At 45.7% G+C, this 24,660-nt stretch overlaps 3 protein-coding genes across 11 annotated transcripts; 1 reads left to right on the forward strand and 2 right to left on the reverse strand.

Moving 5' to 3' along the window:
* Nucleotides 1–220: 220 nt before the first annotated feature.
* On the reverse strand, nt 221–18,370 carry kiaa0586 (KIAA0586 ortholog). Of its 8 annotated transcripts, XM_053844464.1 has the most exons (28): nt 18,305–18,370; nt 17,026–17,139; nt 16,523–16,567; nt 16,423–16,458; nt 16,293–16,362; nt 15,861–16,017; nt 15,531–15,595; nt 15,385–15,458; nt 14,583–14,688; nt 8,641–8,913; nt 8,393–8,465; nt 7,745–7,936; nt 7,505–7,673; nt 7,142–7,303; nt 6,735–6,838; nt 6,331–6,456; nt 6,023–6,192; nt 5,838–5,959; nt 5,528–5,706; nt 5,317–5,464; nt 5,051–5,204; nt 4,680–4,951; nt 4,243–4,286; nt 4,050–4,157; nt 3,815–3,980; nt 3,609–3,745; nt 3,514–3,547; nt 221–1,737 (listed from the first exon to the last, which is right to left on the reverse strand). In XM_053844464.1, the coding sequence occupies exons 3-28, from the start codon at nt 16,530–16,532 to the stop codon at nt 1,619–1,621; spliced, it is 3,270 nt and encodes a 1,089-aa protein (XP_053700439.1). In that variant the 5' UTR covers nt 16,533–16,567; nt 17,026–17,139; nt 18,305–18,370; the 3' UTR covers nt 221–1,618. The 8 variants fall into 8 exon arrangements, 7 of the variants coding, with proteins under 7 accessions (XP_053700439.1, XP_053700444.1, XP_053700442.1 ...); XM_053844469.1 differs by lacking the exon at nt 18,305–18,370 and having other exon boundaries at nt 3,609–3,682; nt 17,026–17,925; XM_053844467.1 differs by lacking the exon at nt 18,305–18,370 and having other exon boundaries at nt 16,293–16,329; nt 17,026–17,924.
* irf2bpl (interferon regulatory factor 2 binding protein-like) lies at nt 10,610–14,565 on the reverse strand. Its single transcript, XM_053844501.1, has one exon. It carries the CDS (start codon nt 13,709–13,711, stop codon nt 11,828–11,830), a length of 1,884 nt encoding a protein of 627 aa, XP_053700476.1. The 5' UTR covers nt 13,712–14,565; the 3' UTR covers nt 10,610–11,827.
* Nucleotides 18,090–24,570, forward strand: snx6 (sorting nexin 6). 2 transcript variants are annotated; one of them, XM_053844531.1, is made up of 14 exons: nt 18,090–18,162; nt 18,325–18,375; nt 18,947–19,051; nt 19,216–19,326; nt 19,598–19,719; nt 21,062–21,185; nt 21,285–21,380; nt 21,478–21,583; nt 21,769–21,844; nt 22,439–22,478; nt 22,556–22,642; nt 22,744–22,903; nt 23,010–23,095; nt 23,224–24,570. In XM_053844531.1, exons 1-14 carry the CDS (start codon nt 18,157–18,159, stop codon nt 23,275–23,277), a joined length of 1,224 nt encoding a protein of 407 aa, XP_053700506.1. In that variant the 5' UTR covers nt 18,090–18,156; the 3' UTR covers nt 23,278–24,570. The 2 variants fall into 2 exon arrangements, with proteins under 2 accessions (XP_053700506.1, XP_053700507.1); XM_053844532.1 differs by having other exon boundaries at nt 18,138–18,162; nt 18,328–18,375.
* The last annotated feature ends 90 nt before the right edge of the window (nt 24,571–24,660 follow it).

Raw genomic sequence — 24,660 nt, forward strand, 5'->3', positions numbered from 1 at the left:
GCTCGCCATTGAGAACGACGCCACCAATTGCACCTTCAAAATAAAAGAGATGCCGGCAAGTTACACTAGACAGATCCTTTTAAGGACTTCCGTAATGAGCTTAAAAAGTTAATGTTCTTTGAAAATAAAACAAAAGGACAGCCACCCAAAAAAGTGGAACTGATCTGTCTTACAACGCGACAGAATTCTGTTGTAACGCAGGCAGTTGCGCTTCCGCCTTTTCAAAATAAAACAAACTATTGCGCTAAAATACATTTATTTCCTTGTTCTAGTCAAGTATTTTAAAATTGCTAGACACATACGTGCAAACCAGAGAGTAACTCCGCTTCCACTGGCTCAACATATAAAAGACAAGGACAGAAACAGCTCGATATATCTTGAAGATGTCACGTTTGTTTCATCTTTGCTTCATCTTAATAATTGACTAACTGTGTGGAGCAGATGGAGGATGTGACCAAATAAGAAAGTCACTTTCGACGACCTCCATGGCCTCCAACACCTGCTCCGGAGCATTCTGCTTCAGTTGGCTTTATAAAACTGCAAATCGGTGTGAAGTCAAATCCACAAGTTGTGACATTGCTGTGCAGAAATCACAATGTTGGCGAGTTAAACCTTTATGAGTTTTAGTCAAACTGAAAGCATCAAGCTGTGACTTAATCCACAGTGAGAAAGCAACACTGACACCTTAAAACCTGCCTGCAACGGAACTAAGAACTACAAACAAATGTTGCTTCACTTCTGCTCTAAAGGGCCAAATCTAAAGTTTTAACGTGAGGGTCATGTATTGTACAGTCGGCATTCCGCTGCATGTTCTATTGAAAAGGACAGACTCGCCAGTCAAGTGGCAGATCCTGGCCCCTGATCCCTTCCTGGCGCGGCCGCACAGACACATGTCTATTCAGGGTTGGGTAAGAGAACTCTTGCTGGTCGGGATTTGGAAAATATGTTTTCACAAGCCTGAATAGGTGTCTGTCTGACCGAGTGGAGGTCCTGTATGTGAGTGAAAAAGGAGAGGCCTCACTCCAAAGCCTTCTTCCTCAGGATGCAGTTGGAATGAGACGTGACTTTCAGATCACCAAGACGATTGTGGTGGATGGAATTCAAGCGAATCCGCTGCTGTTCATTGTCACTCTCACTTCACTTTGTGCTTATCAGCCATTGTCTTGCACAGCGGCATGTATGTACAAGGTTTAGCTACACTTGTGAGGACCTACACTTAGGAACACGCCAGCTTGTGAGGACAGTTTGTCGGTCCCCACAAGGTTAAGCCTCAATTTGAGGTGGGAATGGGTTCCAGTTTGGTTCTGAGTCCTGGTTCAGGTGAGCCATGTGTTTTAGAGGGGAGAGGAAAGGGTGATGGCCAGGAGAGGTCCCCACAAAGACAGTGGCAGTGTGTGAGATGCAGATTATAATGGTGAAAAATCTATTTTTGCCAAAGAACTTAAACCAAGACACAGACGTTTGAAGTAAACTCTTCCAATTAAACTTTCATGGAATAAAAAATGTAATTTAAAAACAGACAGGAGAATCGAGTCAAACAAACTTAACTGATACGGCCAGACCTGACTTTTGTGCAAAGTAATGGTTGCAGATCATCACCCCTGTTTAGCCGATAATGTCAAAAAGTATCGGCACTGGAGCCGCCGGAGTCTCCTGCTGCGCTGACGCTCTCCTCCATCACCTCCTCCTCTGCTGCACTCGCAAACAGTTGAGCCTCCTCCTCCTGCTGCTCCTCTGCTGAACAGATATAACAATGTTTAAGCAAATAGATCATTGAATTCTCTGAATGTGAGAAATGCTAGAGACGAGAAGCCATTTCTGGAGGAGTATTAATCCCAACCTTCCATCTCTCTGCAGAGAAACAAACAGTCCAGTGTTGGAAAAGGAAGCACGGCGAGCGTGAATGGAGGCAGTGTGAGGAGCACAACACTGAAGCCAGTGTGCCACTGTGTGCGCGCTCCTGAGTGCGTGGCTTTATTAAATCAAATCAAAATCAGCATTCTTCACATGCTTGACACTTGCTCTAAAAACAAGTGGAACAAACACAGGTATGTCTTTGTCTGAGAAATGCTCTTTGTCAGATTCGTCACCTCGAGCTTCAAATTTGACTGTTAAATGAGGCAACAAGGTGAAATCATGTGAGAAATGCTCCACAAAAACGTTTGTCCTCAGGTCACCTTTGGTTCAGCATCCAATGAGAAAACGGTAACAAAGTCTTGAGGTAATCTCCTCTTGTGTGGAGAGTAAATGAGAAAAGTCTCTACTGAATCAGAGACGTACCATGGAGGTGTGAGGACCAGACGTGTGGGAGGTGTTTGTCAGTAACAACACACCAAAATGAATCACTGCTTTCATGAACAAATGCATCCCGGCCGTAGTACGGCAGCTTTTTGCGTGGATGCCAACGGGCTAACTGCATCGCGGCTGGGCCCCTCGCTGGTTACATGCGTGCCTGAGGGCTGAACACCATCAGACTCATCTATAAATCCATTTTTACCCCCCTGGCCGGCTCAGTCTCCATGGCGACCGTAACAATACGTCTCGTAGGTTAGGCAGTTGTCACGGTGACTGAGCTCGGTCTAATTACAGAGGAAAACATGAGAGTGGAACATATATCAACACCCAGGAATTAAAACATGATCTGTCACCTCTCAGTGTAAACGTGCGTGCGTGTTTCCATGACAACGGTGAGGCAGACTTCAGCGTGCCCTCATGTGGCCCTCTGAGAACAGCTCATTTCAAACTCTCCTTCATGAAGATCTTTTTCAGAATCACCTTTGAGCTTCTTCTCATGCTGGGACACTGTGAGCGGGAAGCTGGGCTGCAGTGCCCAGCCTGGAGTCAACAGTCGCACATGAGTGAACCCCACTACGCAGATCTGCTGAGGTGTAACGGATGTTCCGCTCTGACTTTGTTTGAACAAGACCCGTGTTGTTGTTTTAGAAAAGGCGCCGCCAAAGTCAGGAGCGTTCCAAGAGTATGAGCAGGTCTGATCAAACACACGGTGAGAGAACGCTCATGTGGAGCCAGCATGCTGTGGGTGTGTGGGACTGGAGCGCAGTCAAATACGGCTGAACATACGGTCTGACATGGTGACACGATCATGAGGATGACTCCCATGTGATGACACACTGTGTGGCTTCGCCGGGCACCTAAATCTCAACTGTCAGCAAGTTCTCTTTCACACACACACACGCTACAACAACTCGTTTAATCCTGCTGTCAGTGAGTGTAAACATCACCAAACATGGCCATGTTGACAGAGCCGCTGGTCAAGCGGAGTTAAGGCGCGCACTCACGTCAGCCTACTTCAGAGGGCAGTTCAAAGTGTTGAATGGAAAAAAGAGTTGGAATGCGGCCCGAGTAGAAGCAGTACTTGGACATCTGCTGACATCTGCTGGTCGCGATACGCGGTGCACCTCAGGCGCTTCACAAAGCGACGTGAACACACGCCACTACAAATCGTTTCAACTTCGATAAAAGCGCTATAATTAACTCAAGCTTGTTTCTTACCTGTTGGACCTTTGAACCGCTTCACCATGACAACCTACAACCATACAGAGTGCATGAGAGTGTGACACGATGCCACGTGTGACAATGCATCTTACATGACCAGCAGTCGCAGGCGGGGACAGCGTCACATGTCCTTGTGGCTCGGAGGTCAGAGTGCCGTTTGGATCCACTGTCAGGTCAACCAAAGTCACAGAGCTCTGATTGGTCACATCAAAACTACTAACCGGCTCATCTGGAGAAAGACACATGTGGTCTCCTTGGTGCTGGTCACATGGTCTGATCAGGAGTGACGTCCACGTACCTCGACACTGACTGACCTGTCCTGGCGAGGTCACGCTATGACCGCCCGTCGAGTCTGAACCCAGCTTGATGGGGTCAGTGGTCCCCTGATGCTTCACAGTCCAGTCTTCCTTGACCTCCCCCACACTTGCTACCTCTGACGGGTCTTCCTCTCCCCCCCACGAGCCCTGAGGACACCAAAGGGCAAAGGTCAGAGGCCAATGGACGGTCATGACAATGTCTGTAAGTGTGTTCACCTCAGGCTGTGGTCTCTCGCCTCTTGGGGTGAGGCTGACCCCCTGCTCTATCTCAGTCAGTTGAAGGGTGTGACCCTTGACCTGCCCTTCGCTAGGAGGGTCAAAGTCCTGGAGCAAAGATGAAGTGGGACAAAACAATTTGGTCAGAAGAAGTTAAGTATGTTCAGGAAACCAAAGGAGCATTGAGACTCACCATTTCAAGAAGAGAGCTGGAGGTGCTGCCGACCACGTCTTCGTCTGGCAAGCAGGGATACAGGTGTTAACTATTCATTTGCAACACCATGCTTTGAGAGTCAACATTCTCATAGGCCAAAGTGTTTTGAAGACCTCTGACATGAACAGCAACATAGAAATAACTCAAGTGGCCGCACAACATAGTTCCTGACAGGGTTACTTTAATTATTTTATTGTTATCGTACCTTTCGTCCTTTTTTTAACCACGCGGGAATGGGCTCTCCGTAATTAAAAAATAAATAAAAATCAGACCTTAAGTGGCCAACAGGAGGCGACAAGAATCATAGTCAGCAAAAACTAAACTTCCACGTGCAACAGTGAAGTCCAGTTTCACTGATGCGCTTTCAAAAGTGACCCTGAAAGAACTGTACTAGGCACAAAACCGAAGAGTGATACCTGTGATGGCGAGGTGGTTCACACTGATAAGCAGTTCGCCCTCAGAGATGGGGTTGATGGCTGCCTCGGTGGGCGTGTCTGCGCTGCTGGAGTCACTGCTGCTGCTGCTGCTGCTGCTGCTGCTGCTGCTGCAGGGGGAAGGCTGGGAGCAAACCACTGGAGCGGCTGTTCGGGCAGGCGAGGCTGGTGGAGATGGGACGGGCGGAGACGGAGAGCGGCGCGGAGGATGTGGTGAGGAGATAAGAGGCTCCTCCTGAGCCACTGACATCACCCTGAAAGAGACCAAGACCTCGGTGTACAGCGAGGCTCACTCATGCGTTGTAACCATAAGCCATGTTATGGCTCATGTGAAGCCAATGTTATCATCGTACAAGGGCGGTGCGGATGTGTCCAGGTTCTCCTCCGGCCTCTCCTCGTCCAGGGGCAGCTCAGCATCTTCCCAGGTGGGAGCAGATGGTGCTTGAGGCTCAAGAGGAGGGGGTGATGGAGCTGGCTCAGGGCTGGGGATGGGTGTGGCTGCAACACCTGGGAAAGGATAATCCCTTTAAAATGTCTGTGAAACTAGTTTTGTATCCATCGATGTGAAACACCACAGTGACCCTGCAGGAAGCTAAACTTGCTCATGATGGTGACTGACCTGCTGCATGTTGTGGTGGCTCTTCCTCCAGCAAGCTAGCCGGCTCAGATGGGGTCGGTGTGTGAAGGGGTGTGTCCTTTGTGTGGTGAAGGAGGGGGCTTGCAGGTGGCGTCGGTGCTGGGGTAGGGAGCAGGGGGACCACTCTCTCCTGCAGAACCAAAGAACAGAGTTATTAAAACTCCAACAGACGGGTGAGTCATGTGACACCCACCTGGGATGGTTCACCCGGGTCTGGATGATCAGGTACAGGATCTGGTGTGTCCCGCTGTCCCAACATCTGAGAAATGATTTCTGCCAACACTTCATTAACAAGCTGTCTAATCAATACAGAGTCCACGTCCACGTTGGAATTGACGAAGAGCTGCAGACCGCCGCCCCCTGCTGCCTCCACTGGACACACACACCAACCACAGGCGTGAAAACTCAAGCTCCCTTTCACATGATTTTCAAAAATAACCTGGTGAATTATCACAAGGAGACTTTGGCCTCAACACAGATCCCAGTCCCAATATTTGAATTACCAATGTCTGATGTGACACTCTCCTCCAGCTCTGACTGGTCAGACGCCACCTTCAGGGTGGGGTCTGACGGAGCACGGTGGACCATCTGTGCGATCATTGTGGACATCACATGCTGCTCCACCCTGATCAAATCAAACAGAGTCGTTCAAGCTCACATCAGTGAGTGTTTGAGCGGAGTTTCTCACCATTCTACCATGCGTTCCACAAGCGGGTCTCTGGGTGCGGCTTGTGAGGCCGGGAGCTGTGGAGGGGGAACCGTTTGTGGCGGAAACACTGGACCCTGATATTGGACTGGTTCGGGCGAGGCAGCCCCATCGACAAGAAGAACACTCTCACTCTCAACACGCTCTTCCTCCTGAAACAATGGCATGAGAGGCAGCTGTGGTTGTTCGGGTAAAAGACCAGTAGAGGGCAGTGTGCCACAACAACCGTTCTCTGGTTGAGGGAGGCTTCACAGAGCTCCAAATGAAGCAGAAGAGAAAGAAAAGGCTACCTGAATATCAGCGACATGGAGAGACTGGGCTCCAGGAAAAACAAACTCCTCCTCCCCGTTACTCTCATTAATCTCAACAGTGATGGATGGAGGAGGGAGAGCTTCATCTCTGACCGGCTGCTCAACCTGATATAATAATAAAATAACATTGAAACATTCATTATCACCCACTGTCTTGTCTGTGAAGAAGTTCACAGACGCTTCAATCATTTATGCAGGTCTTCATCAGGGTTTCACTCACAAGAAAGCATGAAGACTCATGTTTGACTGGCAGTTCATGTGCTTAAATATCTGACTGCTTCAACAGCATTCAGTGCATGGAACAGGCTTGATGACATTAGCTGCTCTGCCAGATGTCAAATGCCTATTGCCAATAAGAACACCTACCCCACATCACTCCTCACCTCTGTGGACGGTTGACATGTTTCCACACATTGAGCAGACACCCTTGGTGGAGAGGTGGCGGCGTGTTGGCTATGACTCCTCGAGGGGCCTATTTTCGGAAGAGCTGGTGGCACAAATTCCAATAAACCAGACAAATCTCAAACCGTTCAAGGGGCCAAACTCGACCTGCCAAACCTTTTAATGTAGCCTCAAGCAATTACAACATTCATAATTGTTTCAGAAAACAATACTTTGTAAAAACACACCAATTACACTTGATACATGCTTTACTTGTCTCTATGTCTCTTGCGTTATGAGTCAGTGACGAACCACAGAGATGCAATGTGCTCAGATTGGATTATTGCCATAGACTGTGTTAAATGTTTGTAAGGTGAAAGTTGAAGTTTGAAACGTGGAGCAGACTCACCAAGTGGGATTGCGACGACCTCGCCATAGTCCTCTGCAAGAGTCTGGACGTGTTTGTTGGAGGTCAAGCGGGAGGGGTGGTAGTTGTCCTGAGGCTGCTGAGGTTCCCCTGATGAGCAGCAGAGCAAACTAGTCTGGGTCTTGCAAGACTTCACCTTCACACCTGAAACACACACACAAAACATTATTTTGCTTCTTCATAATTCACTTCTTGGCAGTTCACCTGCAAGAAACTTTACAAATAAGATCAACAACGGTTCAAAGCAGGGGTCACCAAACTGTTCCAGAGAGGCCACACTGGGTGTGGGTTTTAGTGCGGGATCATAATGGCTGCTTCTGAGATAAGATCCAGTTGGTTGCACACCTCTGACACTCTCCACCAACTGGGGCTGCTGCTTCTTGTGGCTAGGATGAACCGCTGAGCTGAAGCGAAGGTATGGATCTTTCTTTAGAGTTCGTCTCACAGCAACATAAGGTCGTCTGCCGTAGAGGTGAGTCAGGTACGCTTCCTCATCCACGTGTCCAACTGAACCCTGTAGCAGACAGCAAAGGTCAGTACTTTCATCAACATCATCATAGCTCACACCAGGGGAATTAAACAAACCAAGGCGTCGGGTCTCTCTCTTCTGCTTCCATTGTCTGCAGCTGGTTTAGCTCCAGCTCCTCTGGGCTTCTTTGCTGCTTTTCTTTCCCCACCTGTCATTTTGTTCAATCTGCTGCATAAAGGCTTCTGTTGCAAGTGGGTTCTGGCTTTTTCTGGTTTCTGGTGGATGACTTCCTCTGAGGCCAACTCTTCCTGTGGACCACAGAAGGTGTTGATCCTCAACAATACTTCACACAAAACTAATGTAACCAGTTTTGTATGTATTTTCCAGAGCGATGGGAGATGAGGCTTTTTTGCATCCCCATAATCCTCACTAACACCTTCCAACTGTAGCCCTCAGCCACCTCCAACTCTAGGATCTCAAGATGCTCCCAACCAAAGTGAAGATGTTATCACTCAGTGGCTTCCTCTGAGAAAGACACACAAGACTCTGGAGTAAAATGAAACATCTAGGCTTCAACTGACTCATCACTACTCTGAGAAACAGAGGCTCCACTCCACAAATCTCTTGCCGCACCTTTCGCTTTGCAGAAATGTTGAGACCCGAGGTACAGACTACCTTTTAAGGGACAGCACACTTGCTCTTCTTACAGACAACGAAGGAGGTACGTCATACCCAAAAAAGAAAAGCTCAAGTCAAGTGTGCACCTGGATTTCTTCGGTCATCCGGTTGATCAGAGTGTCAATCGTCTTGGCGTCCCTCAGCATGTGAGCAGAGTCGCTGGAGTTACAAACACACTGGTAAACTTCAATTGAATGAGTTCAATCACTGCTCTACATCTCTACAGCAATAAACAGAAGAAAAAAAGTGATCCACGCAACGTATCAACGCAACGATCGGCCATTACTCTACTTACAACAGGTGCTTGCTCAACAATGCAGAAGCCATCACTTACTCGTTGCCAGACAAGGCGTCCGGGTGGCAGTACAGGAATTCACCAGGCCTGACTCTTTGCAGAGAATCCAGGTTTTCATCTAGAATCTTCTTCTGCTTCTGAACCTGCTTCAGAACCTGTCGAGCCTCCTCCAGAGGGGATGGAGCCTCGAGCCGCCTCGCAGATCTGTGCTTGCATGGTTTCTTTGAAGCTTTAACACCATTGTTAGAGGACACCGAGTTTTTTCTTTGGGCTTGTTCCTGAGCTGATGTTGCGGTGTTGTGCTTGTCAGACCTGGGGGATTAACAAGGACAATGCTGTTCTTGAGTCACGGGAAATATCTAATTACTGATTCTAATCCATCTAATAGCATCATAAAACTGTTTTATAAAACATTTTACATTTGTAAATCACTGAAAGCTGCTTTAATCCTGCTTATTTCTAGAATTGATCACTGAGACAAAAGCTCATATTTGCTTTAATACGAGGTGCTTTTCTGTTCTGTTTAGAAATGTCAGCTAGAATTCATGACATAAAAACAGATTGTGGTTAAGCATGACTCTTCTATATTGTCATGTCATTTGGTGATAAACCGTTTCTCATTTCCTATAAAAGTAAACAGCAGTTAAACCTAGAATTGTGAAGGAGCTGAACAAAACACCTCCGCCTTGATAACCTCCACTCCTTTTACAGCCCAGAGATAAGGTTGCTGCAGCATGTTGGCTGTTGTTGCTAGGCAACACATCAGTGGTTTCCCTGGGCAACAGTAGCAAGGGATGCTGAGGGTGGAGAAATTATTCCATTCATGTCGAAGGGTATGAGGGAAAATAGATCTCTTTTGCAAAGACTGAACAATAGAAATTATTCATGAGCCTACACACGTGTGCGTGTGCGTGTGCGTGTGTGTGTGTGTGTGTGTGTGTGTGTGTGTGTTGATACAATATCCTGTCATGACGGGTTGTTATTTTCTAATGGAAACTGAGTAAGACGTGCACAGAAATGTGGGACAAATTGTGAGCAGACTATTAGAAATGACATCTCTGTCCATCAAAAGCTGGCGCGAGGACTCGACGGAACAAAAGTGCTGACATCATCCTCTAGTAATTGATTCAACACTGAGGTGAGGTACAGTCTTGTCTGAGAGTCTCACTCACTCTTGCTCACGTCTCTGCATTTGGAATGTACACAGGATATCACCCTGGAGACCCAAACATGGAGTGTGGTAAATTAGCATGCAACCGGTGAAATCCTGAGTGAAGGGCACCTTCACATCTTCCCTCACACACAGGTTTGGATTTACAGTACAGACAGCATCACTCACACAATGGTGGAGGCAATGTAATGATGAAATAAAGTGCTATTGTGCAATTTAACTCTAATGCTTGACACTCATGTCAAACTGATAATTCTTGTAATTTTTACGACACTGATGTTTCATAACGTGTTTCGACGATGTCACTCGATATGACGCACTGTGCAATAGCCTTGCTCAAAGTGAGCACTGTGACAAAACCACATTTTACCAGATAAAGATCAAGACAATGTTATCTGTCAGATGCAGTCTGTAATGTCTGTGCTGCAGTGCAGCTGAGGCAGACAAAGGCTCAGCACTGCAGTGTGTGCAGCTGCTGGTTTCCATGGTAACCCCAAGTTGCAGCCTGTCTCCATGGCAACCACCAATGACTATTAAATAGTATAGATTAGATTATATTTGATGTCAAATGGAATACTCAAAGGTGTGTGCCTCATAGTGATGACATTATGACGACCTTTACTCACTCAGACTCACCCCAAAACACCCTCCGGGTTGGGTTTTAAGACTATTTTTAATCATGCCACTACGACTGCAGGGAAACCCAGATGTGTCCACAAAATGGAGGTACAGTCTGGCCAGCTCTCAGGTGAATCAGTGAAACGCAATTATTATTATTCTAATGATCTATTATTATAGTCTATTATTAATGTCATAATGATTACAATATAATAGAGGGTCAAATAGCATTTTTGACTAGATTGAAAGAAGGAAAAAAATGAAAACCTGACAGATGAGTCGATGTGCAAACTACGTTAAGAATAATAATAATGAACATTTTGAAGATGATTGAAATATAGCATTGATGATTGAAATAACTGAATTAACTCCACATAAAAAGCCAATACCAATGAGATTTATTAGACTCAAGGCACAAGATCAAATGTTAAATTAAAAAAGTTCTCCTGATCGTCACCAAATCATCATATACAAAATAAGAATTATTGCAGTGACAGCCTTTAAAAACAGAGTTTTATATATTTTTTAAATCATATTCAAATGTAAAGACTTTACAAATATAAAATAAAACGACAAATTGAATGGGATTACAATTGTATGCTGACACGGACAAATATTGGAAGCTGTCTGACTACCACAGGAAAAAAAAAATCTCTTTCTTGTCGTCATGACAACACGTACACTTCAACTGTTACAGGGAAACATCCACATGAGAATATTTAAACATTCATTAACTCTGCCAGCGTGTGAGAGAGATGACATGAAAGGGAGCGAGTTATCTACACTTCTGATACGTCCCATTCATTTCACACATACAGCCAATTAATTATTAACTTTGTGCCACAAAAAAACAATATGAACTTTAGTTTTGTTAGTCGAAGAACCTGTGAGAGCCATTTCAATTGCTGTACTTAATTGCTGCTGTTAATGTTTTTTTAAATGTTTAATGATAAAAAAAAAAAAATGGATTCTGAAGTTTTTTTTAAGTCAAATATGGCTATGCAAAACAGAAATATTCACGCGGCTTCAGGTAAGAATCTGACTTTTGCTTATGTTGAAAATTGATCATTAAAGATAACTTGGATTACCGAAATAAAATTGAGCACCGGCAGCTCAACAAGGCTTATATAATAAACACAATTTGTAAACATTTTTAAGACAACCTTTGAATATAAGCTTGATCATTTCTTTGTCAACCGTGAATAACATACAAAAGAGGAATATTAGAAGTGATATGAAGAGGTTGTTATAAAGACCTGTAAAATGTTTTTATTGTTTTGTTTGCTTGTTTTTGAAAAGCTGGAATTTGGTGCTTTCTGGCTCACAAAGTCAAAATCTTTTTTTTTTTTCGTCATAACATTGATTCTAAATTTTTACATTTCACTCGCTGACAGATTTAGAGTACAAGCTTCAACAGCTCGTCATCCTCAAGACGGTTCAGGGGTCTCGTTCCTTCTTCACCTTCACATCTCCAGCTAGGATGGTGGCAATCTCCCCCTGCATGAAGGCCCAGGGCACATTGGAGCCCACCAGCGGACACTTGTCCCCGCTGGGACAGTACACCTCGCCCGAAGCTCCTTGAGCCTTAATGCTCTCTCTGGAGCAGGGGAAACAGAACTTGTGATTCGGGGCTGAGGGACATTGGACAAAATGGGTGTCCTCCAGACGTTCGTGGCAGATGGTGCAGCACAACGGTCCGCTGTTGGTCACAGGAGAGTCAGGCACACTCTGTGAAGGTCCTTGGTCCTGTTCTGAGGCAGACTGACCCTGGTCTCCACTGCGAGAGGGCAGGCGCCTCTGGCCAGACATGGAGGAGGGGGACACTGGGCTGCTGCTGCTGTGTCTGGAGGACGTGGTGGTGGAGTGAACAGAGTCTCTGTCCTTGTTGGGAGACTGTGCGTTCGAAAGCGTGTCAGCGACTGTCATGAGAGCGGCCATCGGTGAGGTGCCATTCTGACGGGGCGCTGGAGACTCAGGCGGCGTGGACCGTCCACCATGGCCTGGGCCGTGAGGCGTGGGTGGCCCGTTGAAGGCGTTGGCAGACATGGAGAGTTTTAAGGCTTCGGTCTGACTGTTGATCCACTGCTGCCTCTGCTGCTCCTCTGTCAGCTTCAGACCTCCATCCACAGAATCAGGCTCTGGAGAGGCTTTCCTCTTCCTAGCCGTGGGTCGGGAGCTGCTGCCTGAAGCCGAGGCTCGACCAGGGACCAGCAGGGAGGTGGGCAGCATGGGGAAGCTGCCGTCCATGTGGGGCTGGGGGAGGATGTCCCCGCCAACACAGTCTTTGAAAAATCGCAAGGATTCTGGAAGCAAGTCTCCCAACAACCGCCAGTCGCCGGAGCCATGTTTCCTCTCATACTCAAGATACTTAAAACCGGAAGACAGACCCCGACCGAAGTCCTTCATGCAGTCCTGATACATCTGCTTGGCGACCCCCGAGGCGCTGGAGAAGACGCTCCCGGAGCCGCACGGATATTCGATGAAAATCTTCAACTCGTAGTCCATTCCGGGCTTGGACACGGCGTCGAACGCGAACACTCTTCCCACCAAGCCGTGGTCCTTTTTGAAACGCACGTCGAACGGGGTGCAGCCCGACAGGGTGACCAGCGTGTCCCGCACGATCTTGGGCTTACTGGCCCACTCCTCCTGTCGGTTCCGAAGACTCTCGCTCAGCTCGGCCAGTGCCTCCGCGTTTCGGTGCTTTTCTTTCAGCTCCCTCTCTTGGTCGGTGCTGGACACAGAGGCGGGTCGCTTCACCGCCGGTTCGGAGAGAGGCGCTCCGACTCGGCTCGCGAGCGCGGCAGGTGACTGTGGCTGCAGGTTCGGCGGGACCGGTGCCGACACAAGTCCCGTGTGACTTCTGATTCTACAGTTTGGGCTCTGGCGGTTGAGCTCGGGCGGTCCCTCCTCGGGCTTGTATCCGTTGGCGGCTGCCACTCCGTTGCTCATCCTGCTGCTGCTGCTGCTCTGCGCGCTGTAGTCGTAGCGCGCGCGTCCATCACTCCCAAGCGAGTACCGGTCCAAACAAGGCTGGTGAGCTTTCACCATCCCATCGCCGTGGTTGAGGTGAGCGGCCGGCTCCTTCCCCGGCGCCTGGCTCTTGTGCGCGGGAGGGCTACGGCTCTCCTGGAAGCCGTGCGCGCTCTTCAAGTGGCGCGTGGACTCGATGACGAACTCGATCCGGTCCGCTCCTTCGTAGTTGACGCAGCCGCGACACACGGGCTCGGTGAAGTCCCAGATCATGGCCCAGGGCATCCGGGGTAGGTCGCAGAGGTAACACGACTGTCGGCGGGACGAGGCGAGCTGCGGAGAGGACATCATCCTCCTCCTCCTCCTGTCTCTGCCTCCTCGCTGGTTCGCGGGGCCCGTCAGAGAGACAACAAAAGCGGGCGCAGACGGAGCCTCCCCTCTGCAGTTATTCCTAGCGCTGCTGCCGCTGATTTACAGATGCTGAAGGAGGCGGCTGCAGTTTACTCCTTGCATGCTTTACTCTAAAGAAACACAGGAATTTGGGGTGCAGCCCCCCTCCTGCTGGAATGCCACCTGACAGAACATGTGACGTCACAGTCCCTCCTATTGCAGATCTCAAGAGACTGATGCCACTAGCTCTGAACCTCCTCCCTCCGCCTCAGCAGCAGTTGCACTGTCATTCTGTTCTGTGTCCCCACATAATGAATCACTATGTATTTTCTGTTTTGAAGATCGCCATCGTCATTTTACACGTGCCCTGAATATTAGACCAAAAGGAGTAGTGGAGTAGTAAATACATTAATGATTGTAGAAATACTTGTTTTCTAAAAGCAGGACACAAATATGTGGCCATGCAGCGTCATGTCTTGAACTGAAATCCAATACACCCATACGGATGACTGTCCAACGATACGTGCTGTTTACATCAATATATTAATGTTTTATGTTTTACAAGGTGAAATATTAAAGGGAAAGGGTTTTGAGGGAAAGTACAGTCTAATTATATTTGTTAAAAGGAGCCAGAGTTAATGACCTCATCTGTGTGATTTTCCTCGTGGGTTGCCAGGCAGATTTCGCCACACAGGAGACGAGCGCCCAACACTTGCTGTCATCAGACAGACACACACGCTCACACAGCATATTTATGGATTCAAAATGTCTTTTGATGTTGTGTCAACACAGATCACCCGACAGAACACACAAACACACACGCGCTCCTCACCTGCGCCTATCATTGTGGGGTGACACAGAGGAAACCGGTCGAGTGTGTTGTTGCTCAGAAGCATGAGTGGTAGATGAGCTCCTTTTCCCGTTATTGATGTGGTCCCCTGTTGAACCCAAAAGGAGACGGTCACGTTCAAATTCATCACTAGACCCCATGTACACAACCTTTGACACTCCCAGACGTGGTATTTGTGGGCAAACATCTAGTCACAGGCACCACGTTTATAAATAGAATCAGCTGCTTCAAACAGCCTGGTAACTGTGACAACCTGTCTGCAGACAATGATCGGGGATATTTCTCTGAGGAGGAGGAGAAGGGAATCGTCTCTATGGAAACGGCACAGGCGTATGAACCGCGCTGCTGCCACCTGCTGGACAAAATGCTGGGACTGACTCAGCAAAAATAAGTTTGACAAATTAGTAAGTTGCCACAAGAAAGGTGGCGGGTTCTGATCCAGATAGTTTCTAATGGTCGTTATCTTTATAAAGCAAATGAAGAAGCATCAGCAGCACTTTTTCACGTCCCGTTCACTGACTGTGCATGTGAGAGTTCAAACAACTGTTCATATCTTTACCAGTTGGGTCTATGGCTGTGATCTAAATGGTAATAAAATAAAATATTAGGTAGCACAAACAAAACCGAAGCATCAAGTAGGGAAGGCAGTGGCACAAAGTACACATACCATACAGTGAGGGACAACAAAAAAGATGAACCTTGTGAATGAGCCAGGCCTAAATAGTTGGTTCAAACACAACACATTAACAAAGGTCCACTCACATTCACATTCTGTTGAACTTACCTGCTGCGTCCACGGTCCTCACCAGCAAACATGGTTCTGTACTTGTTACTGGTATTTGGGCACTCCCACAGTCCCTGAACACAGATGTAGCTTATGTCACTGGGGCATCTCACATACAGTCGTAGGCGCAATTAAATAAGAAGTACCATTTGGTTTTCAGCAACATCCGAGCCTCTTCCAGGATCCGACACACCTGGCTGTCCACATTTGCCTGGTTATAAAACATTGATGAGAGCATCTGAATTCATGAACCAAGGACAGATTTTATACAACCATGAAATACAATGCAGTGCTTCACAAAGAATAAAAAAAAAACATCTGTGTTTTTGATATTTCAGGAAAATACATTGGTGAGGCTTTGACTGTCATCCTTGGTTAGGATTAAGTGGCTAGCATACTTGATACCTGCAGTCACTGCAGGGCACATCCGGCCTTTGGGTCCTCAGCCAGAGAGTTTCTACAGTTTGATCATTTACCTCGCTCTCAGTTTGGTCTGCCTTGTCAGCATCTCCAAAGTCAGCCGACGAAAGCCGTCTTTCAGTCTGGATCTCCTCTGCATTCTGGAAGGTGTTGGAGTTTTGGAATGGTTCCAGTGGCTGAGCGTTGACCTTCTTCAGGCATGATTCATGAGAACTGGGCAAGCAATGCAGTCACAGATTAATTTGTTTCATTCCAGTACATTTCTGCTGTTATTTCAATGATATCATGCTTCCGTCAATATGTTTTGACAATGTAATACATAGACTTAATATGCTTGAAATTCATCTTATGTCCTGTTCATTTCACTAAACATGTTTAGTCTTGGGGATTCTTACAGCTTTACTTGAGTAATGATAAGACTTGTGCAACACTGCAAATGTTCACAAAACTGAGGAAATGTTTCAGTTCATGAGTTGGGCTTTTCATACCGCTGTCTTAAAGCCGTCAGCGCCGCATGGCGAGAACCTGTAGAGAACCGTGAAGTCAACAACTCAGGACCTAGAGGAAATTATGAAATCATTGACTGAATTATACAGTGATCAGACTTGAGAAATTTACCAAAGGTGTGTCTGTACCAAGTGATGAGCAGGTTCTCTAAAGCAAGATAAGAGGAAATGTGCATCGACACAAAGCTTATTATGAAAGACTGCTGGCTCACCAGGTTGCATCCTGTTAGAGCTTGCACAAGGAACAGGAAAGTTAACTGGAAACAAAACATAAATCATTATTCATTTACATTAGAGCATCTATCGTCTGAATTAAAATGTCCCAATGCAGAATCAATGATCATGTAACTGGGTTTGAATAATAAATGTGGTTTGAACACTAGTAAAAAGGAAATTGAATGCCATCACAAATTACGTTCGTAAACGCTGTTGGCGACAAAAACACGCACTATTCCGAGAGAACCCAATTCATTTGTTATGGAGAGTTATAATGCTTCATAAAAACTCCATGATAGATAACTTGATGACCGTTTTAATATAGGTTTGTGAAGCCGTGTGAAATATATGCGGTGTAATTCAAGCTGGACAGATAACAGGGACACCAAGCGAGATGTAATGAAATAAACGAGAAGTGGACAATTCTCAACGGCTTTGAATGTGTATAAAGAAACACAATTGTTTATGAAAAACAATTCTCTCTAGGCTTTTGACTGACCGGCGTGGCTCCTGCTGGCTCCAACGATGCTCCGCAGACAGCTCAAACCTGCATTGGCTGACAGATAAAACAGACTTCTGCGGCGTTCCGAGCGTGGACACGTTCACAGTTTCACTGTGGATTAAACATAATCATGTATCCATGCATGTCGACTGCGCGAGGACCGAATGAAACGAGACATTTTCGTTGACGAGCAGTCTAGCTAGAAGCTAGCAGAATTCAAAGTTCGCGCGCCGAACTCATACGTCGTTGGGCACTTTAAAGCCGAAAAGTCGTCCCCGAGAGCCTACTAGAGTCTTGTGACGATAGGTTTGTTGGACAACAGGGTAATGGGGTGCCTTAAACCCAAAACGTGGGCTTGAAACCTAAAAAACAAGAAGGCAACTGTTGCTAACAAACAAACCGGATGCTTCCGGCTTCCGTTTCGGAAGAATCAAAACATCGACGTCTCACTTCGACGCAAATCCAGAAACCGCAGCAACTCCTGATGTCTACGAAAAGTCTCAGTCATTTCACTGCAACTGTTAGTTGACGCTTGATCGTCTTGACAGCAATCTTAATGTAATGTGCGCATGATTATGTTCTTGATATTGATTCACTCTACAGTAATCGTTAGGGAAGAATATATGTCAATGTGTGTGTCACATTTATTGTAAGCCAGCTTTGTTGCCATCCGTAACTCCATTTACCCTACATTTGTCTCGTCTGAATTCTACATTTAGTTTAACTAAGAGTTTCGTTATTTTGCTTGTAGTGGAATATACTCTGCAAAAATGTTTTACTTTATTTTTCAAAATTGATGACGAGCCCTTTCGAATGCAAATATGAAAACATATGGACATATAGTGAACAGTTTGGAGGTTTATGGTGTTTGTTTAATGTTATAATTTCATACTCGCATTCCTACGGAAAAAAATGTGCATAAACAATTATTCGCTTAACATATCCCTATTTGTAACTGCAGTGAAGTTGTGTAATTTTTTGAACGACACAGTAGTAAATGTAGCCTCGTTTTACTGAATAAACAGATTTTGAATGTTGAACTTTGTTTGCTTTTTTTTCAGTCGATTGACGAACCCTGCCTCGTCCTTGTGACGTCAGAGCACTTCCTGTCTCCACCCGTTGGCAGCCATGATGGTGGGTCCATCTCTTTTCTCTTCTGACCATCTCTGTTTGTTCTTGTTTCGTTGATTCGGTAATGAGCCACGACGAGCCGCCGAGCTCCCGTGGACGTGTGGCGGTTGTGTTGTGCACGGCGTGTCAGTGAAAAGTGACAGACCTGTGTTTCTGTCCCCACAGCAGGAAGGGCTGGACGACGGTCCCGACTTCCTCTCCGAGGAGGACCGGGGAGTGAGTACTCTATTATGCCCGTCTGAGTGTGTGTGTGTGTGTGTGCGCGCGCGCGCTCGCTCGCCTGTGTTTGTGCACCGGACTTATTGTGTCTGAAGTTTCACCTCTGCAACAGTGTCGTTCCCGTGACTGCCCGGACCGATGATGCAATATTTGACAGAATTAGCGACATTCCAGAGAGTGGTGTAGGTGGACGGACTTGCCGTGCGCGTGCTTGCGCGCGTTTGAAACTGGTTTCCCAGGTTAGAATTGGATATTTGTCCCTCTCGGTGATGGCAGTAATGGACGGCCGACAGCTTCAGCTGGCGGCGAGCTCTCACCGTAGAAAAGCCAAAGTGTAAACAGATTTTTATTTATTCCTAAAGAACCCTGATTCATTGATTTATGTAGAATACTTTGGTTTTTGAGGTTTCTATGAATGTCAGATACCTACTGATACTGACTGACTACCGACTGATCATCATAAAACCTGTTAAACGTTACTTTGAAAATAAGCTTTGCCGTTCTCACGAAAGTCATTTGTTACGTAAGCATTCGGTGTGTAAATATTTATCCTAGTTTTTCCCCATAGCCCAGAGCCGTCAATGTGGACCTCCAAACCGATGCTACCCTGCAGGTCGACATCTCTGATGCTCTCAGTGAGAGAGACAAGGTCAAGTTCACCGTCCACACCAAGGTATTTTAACGGTCCAGCTCATGACATGACAGAGCGGAATACTCCCAAACTTGTGCTTGTCTGAAGTTTAAACACAGCACACAGAACGTTGAAGATGTTAACATATGTTCTTCATTAGAAAATAGGAAATGTCAATGCTGCTTGTGATTTGTGTCTCCTCGTAGAGCACTCTACCAAATTTTAAGCAGAATGAGTTCTCAGTGGTCCGTCAACATGAAGAGTTCATCTGGCTGCACGACTCGTTTGTGGAGAACGAAGACTATGCTGGATACATTGTAAGACACTGTACAGTGTATAATGTGAACATCACATTGGTGTTAATAATCCTTACTTGTCTTGTCTTGCCGTTGACGTATTGAAAATGTGAGTCTTGAGTGAGTGAGAAACTCCATGTTACCTAATTGAATAAATGCAGTAAGAGCACTTCTCTTAACTTGGAGAACTATGCTCGTGCACTAGTTACCAGATCCTGAGTACTTCCATGCTGTATACGTTATATTGTTGTCACCATTCATATCTTTTTAAATGTATAATGTTGTGGTGTAGATCCCTCCGGCGCCCCCCAGACCTGACTTTGATGCCTCCAGAGAGAAGCTGCAGAAGCTTGGTGAGGGAGAGGGCTCCATGACTAAAGAGGAATTCACTAAAATGAAGCAAGAGCTGGAGGCGTGAGTCAATCCTTCCTCCTTGTGTTTCCTACCAATATTCTTAATGGAACAGCAGCATCTCTGCTGAAAGCTCTTGTATTATTCACAATTCCAGCTTCAGAGGAATTATTTTTAGTTGATGTGGCAAACACAAGCATCACCATCTAATAATGAGGAAGCTCTCAGTCGAAAATGTGGATGTGAATGAAGCGCAGCACAGTTCTCACATCCCTTCACTTGGCATCTGACAGGATATGAGTTCCAACAGTGCAGCTGTGTCGTTTTAACTGTTTTAATTGAAGTGTTTTTGTTGAGATAGTGAATATGAAATCAAGAAGCTCTAATGCAAAGTGTCACACTCAATCACGCAAGAGGCTAAAATCTTCAACACATTCAGAGCAGTGGGCCGATCCGTGGTCATGTTGAGTGAGGGCAATTTCAGCGTGTTCCCATTTTGCTTGTTAGCAATACTCAATTTGGTTAGGGAGTTGTGAGAAATCAGGTCACAATTACAGCTCAGTTACTATTCATTGTCTACACACGATACAATTCAATGTAATGTAATGTCTGTTGATATATGTGACGACATAAAGTGAACTATTGTTGTTGATCCGATATGTTCCCTTTCACACTGACCCGTATAAGTAATGCAGTGCCCTTCAGTATCTTCACTTTGTCATTGAGTTGTGACACTTTCCTCCATCTTTTTCTCTGCTGCTTTTCAAAGGCCTTTTGGACTTGTAAATGTGGGAAAAACTGAGAACCACGGAGGCAACTGGCTCACTCTGACAGTGCTTACACACTTAGCCTGTGAAGCATAAACATGGCTAATAACACGTAGCAACTGCAACAGCAGTACGAGTGGGTCCAGTTTAATTTAGTGCCATCGATGTGAAATGAAAACTCTTGGAGGCTGCGCTCAGTCACTTGGTGGGCTTGACCGGAGCATCAGCGGTTTGTTATGACAACAGTTTTATATAGTTCAATCGCTATATCAAGATGAAACAATGGAGTTTGTTCATCCTTATGTCTGCTTTAGTAACTTAAATCTATTGCATCTGATGTCGAAATTACACATTTTGTCCATGTGCCGTAGATATGGCTGAACCAATCAGAAATGGTTGAATGCTAATTCTTTTCTTGTTAAATATACATTTCTGTTATTTCCTTGCATCTTTGAACGGAACACTTTTTAGTGCAAGACTTTACTCGGCATTCATAGATCCTACCAGGTTCTGTTGCGCGTTGGCTATTTCTTATGCAATCAAATTAGCTGTGGCTGAATGATGCCTTACTCATTTATGTCCCCTTGGTTATGTTTCATGCAAACTCAAGCATATTTTGTATCTGACTGCTCTTTCAGAGAGTACCTCGCCATCTTTAAGAAGACAGTGGCCATGCACGAAGTGTTCCTGTGCCGTGTAGCAGCACATCCCATCCTCAGGAAGGACCTCAACTTCCATGTGTTTCTGGAATACAACCAAGATGTGAGTCACATGAAAAAGGAGACATGATGTTTTCTGCTCCGCAGCATCTGAGTGTTATTTAAGCAAGAGCCTTTGACATGGCCTCCCTGTCTTTTACAGCTGAGTGTGCGAGGGAAGAACAAGAAAGAGAAGCTGGAGGATTTCTTTAAAAATGTGGTCAAGTCTGCCGATGGTGTGCTGGTGGCCGGGGTCAAGGTGATAAACCGCTCTATTACTGCAACCAAAAACCTCAGATTTGACAGTTCAGATGAACAGACCGCCCACTGTTGTTGTTGTGTCTGCGTTTTGGCAGGATGTTGACGATTTCTTTGAGCACGAAAAGACTTTTCTGTTGGAGTACCACAACCGAGTGAAAGATGCGTCTGCCAAGTCTGACAGAATGATCCGCTCACACAAAAGTAAGGATGAGGATTTGGACTCTAAGCGCCTTGTGTGGGTGACTCATTTACCCTTGCTTCAAAATATTTCAGACTGCTGAATACAGCTTTTGAAAAGTATTATTCAACATTCCACTTAAGTCATACACTTTAACTGATCCTTTTGGTTCTGTCTTCTCATTCTGGCTGTTGTGTCTTGTGTTCAGATGCTGCAGATGACATAAACAGAATCGCTTCATCTCTCTACACGCTGGGAACCCAGGACTCCACCGATCTGTGCAAGTAAGGAAGTGTTTTTCTCAGCGCTGTTTCCAAGGTGTGTTTCGCCATTTTAAAATGAGAAGAGAGTCAGCTCATCATGATGTGCTGCTCGTTGGTTTACAGTTGTTTCATCATGAGAGCCCAAACATCTCTCATTACAGACAAAGTCATTCAGGAGCCATAATGTTAAATGCAGTCTGAGACAACAGCCGAATGGTTTTTTTTATTCTACTCACTACATGGCACTCTTGCAAGAATTTGTGTCACCAGAGTCTAAAAGAATGTGTTCTCTCTTGCTTTCAATTATTGGAGGCTAAATTTAGCTTCTAGCATCCCTGGGGTTTTCCACTGACTCCGCCTCATAACCCGAGAAAACACAAACAGACGTCTGCTTTTCCACCTTTCTCCTGTTTTCCTTACTTTTTCATCAACATTTGCAGGTTAAGTGTCACTTATTGTCACTAAAGGACAGGATATTTAGTCTCAAATAATGGTTTAGTAATGTGGACTATTTAAAGTGTGGCTGTTTGAAGCCCAACACCCTACTGTTAACGTGTCTCCATGCTCCTGTTTACGTCAGTGTAGTTCCTAATCTTTTTCTTTTGCTCTCCTCAGGTTCTTCCTGAAAGTGTCGGAGCTGTTTGAGAAAACGAGGGTGGGTTCATGACTTTAGCACCTCTGAGCTGTTGATCTGAACTCTCCCATCATTTTAACCACCAATTCCCTCGTTAGAAAATTGAAGCTCGAGTTGCAGCCGATGAGGACCTGAAGTTGGCAGACCTGCTGAAATACTACCTGAGGGAGTCACAGGCTGCGAAGGTGCGATGAACCGTGGATTATCAGTCATGTTGTCTTTTGGTTGGAAGTTGCTTTGACTATTTTGAGTGGCATTTGTGTGGTGAAACTGTGGCTCCCTTCAGGACCTCCTGTACCGCAGAAGCCGTTCTCTTGTTGATTATGAGAACGCCAACAAGGCTCTGGACAAAGCCCGGGCCAAGAACAAAGACGTTCTACAGGCTGAGACCAGTCAGCAGCTGTGCTGTCACAAGTTCGAAAAGATATCAGAGTCTGCCAAGCAAGGTCAGTCCTGGTCATGTTGTCGCATCTCTTTCACACAGAAGTGATGCAGACTACGCCGCGTTGTTTGAAGAACTGATATGTTCCAACGCTTCTCTTCTGCTTTCAGAGCTGGTAGACTTCAAGACAAGACGAGTGGCTGCGTTCAGAAAGAACCTGGTGGAGCTGGCGGAGCTGGAGCTCAAACACGCCAAGGTAGGATGAGACCAAGAGGCGTGGAAAACGGTCACTATCAGTTGAAGTGTTTTCACATTTGAGTTACAGTGAGATTCAATACTTGATGTTTGGCGGTGTATGTTGAACAGCTGTCTGCATTTCCGCAGGGTAACCTCCAGTTGTTGCAGAGCTGTCTTGGTGTCCTTAAAGGTAACACTTAACTGCAGGAGCGCCCCTCGTCCAACTGGACATACGCACTGTTGGACGGCGCCAGATGGACGGATGAACAGAGATCTCCGGGGTGGCTGAAATAAAACAAAAAAGAATCAAAGGGTTTAAATTATCAGGAAGACTGTCTTCATCACATTCAAGACCACCGCGCTTCCCTGCGCGGGCACCGCCTGCTCTACTTGTCCAGACTCAGCAGCACTTCTATTGGTCCGATAGTGCCCTGCGGGCGCCAGTACGTGGATCAGCTGGTCCCCTTACGACACTGAAAATGATTCTGCAGCCGGAAAAGTCTTGCTCGTCCTAATGTGTTTTATGATGTGGTTTAGTCAGGAGCCGACCAGCGTGATCCATGTCCAGACTGAACCAGGAGGTGTCTGACTGGAGCAGGTCCAGAAACGTATCTGTTACTGCTTCTTCTGTCTTGGTTATCTCTTCTGCCATCACACTTTCTGCAGGGTCATGTGGTTAACTTCCTGTGCTGCTGCTGTTCGTCGGAGTCCAAACCTGGTCACTGTTCTGTTGAAAATGTAACGTCACTAAATCAAGAAGCCTTGAACATGTTTGTATTAGTCAACTAATGATCCCTAATAATCATCATTTCCAGAGCTCATCAGTTCTGGATGAGCTTGCGTATGTTTGCCTTCATGTTAAAGTTGAGTTGTTGTGGGGAAAAAAAGATAGATATCACAGAATGAAAGATTTTGTTGCTCTTTGTTTTTGTACACAGATTATTTTACACTCTTCTGTGACCAAAGTTCCCTTGAATGATGAGAGAATTAGTCGAAGCTATCAAGTAAAAAATAAAGATCACAAATTCTGTAATCAACACTGAATAAAACTTTACGGACACTTTTCTTAAAATGGTCTGTCACCTTTCTTTTCGTTGAATAGAACAAAAACAAGAATGTGGATGGAGCCCATGGGTATTGACAGAGAACGTTCTTTGGTAATGATGGATATGGTGGTAATGGATGGCTCATAGAAACCACATGTAGTCACAGAGAAACAAAATAGTTTTTTCTATACGGTACAAATCTTCATTATTTGCCAGGTTTTAACATCATTTTAAGATCGGTAAACCGATACTCCCCAATCCAGCAACTGCATCAGGAAGTCGACAAACATGAATTGCTGTATATTTAGTAGCTATATAAATAAACGTTAGTTTGATAAATGTTTTTATCCATTGTTGAAAGTGAACATTTCCATATTATCCATCGTGAAAATGTGACAATTTGTGTTGTAGTTTTCAGTCAATAGTTTTACTCAATGAAAAGTGGCAACGCACAATCGGTGCTTACATGCGCTTCAAAATGGCTCACTTTCGATTATTTTATGTGATTTTATATGTTATGCTTTCCCAATGTATTGTT

Source organism: Synchiropus splendidus, chromosome 16 (genome assembly GCF_027744825.2).
Source record: "Synchiropus splendidus isolate RoL2022-P1 chromosome 16, RoL_Sspl_1.0, whole genome shotgun sequence".
Taxonomy (NCBI): domain Eukaryota; kingdom Metazoa; phylum Chordata; class Actinopteri; order Syngnathiformes; family Callionymidae; genus Synchiropus; species Synchiropus splendidus.

What these genes read in the sequence shown, in the direction of transcription:
- irf2bpl (XM_053844501.1), bottom strand. Translation starts at nt 13,711, where the DNA reads ATGATGTCCTCTCCGCAGCTCGCCTCGTCCCGCCGACAGTCGTGTTAC.
- kiaa0586 (XM_053844464.1), bottom strand. An exon ending in ACCCGGGTGAACCATCCCAG is followed by an intron (nt 5,465 to 5,527) that starts GTGGGTGTCACA and finishes TTGGTTCTGCAG; the next exon opens with GAGAGAGTGGTCCCCCTGCT. An exon ending in GACACATCCGCACCGCCCTT is followed by an intron (nt 4,952 to 5,050) that starts GTACGATGATAA and finishes GGTCTCTTTCAG; the next exon opens with GGTGATGTCAGTGGCTCAGG.
- snx6 (XM_053844531.1), top strand. An exon ending in TGCTGGTGGCCGGGGTCAAG is followed by an intron (nt 21,381 to 21,477) that starts GTGATAAACCGC and finishes GCGTTTTGGCAG; the next exon opens with GATGTTGACGATTTCTTTGA. An exon ending in AATGATCCGCTCACACAAAA is followed by an intron (nt 21,584 to 21,768) that starts GTAAGGATGAGG and finishes TCTTGTGTTCAG; the next exon opens with ATGCTGCAGATGACATAAAC.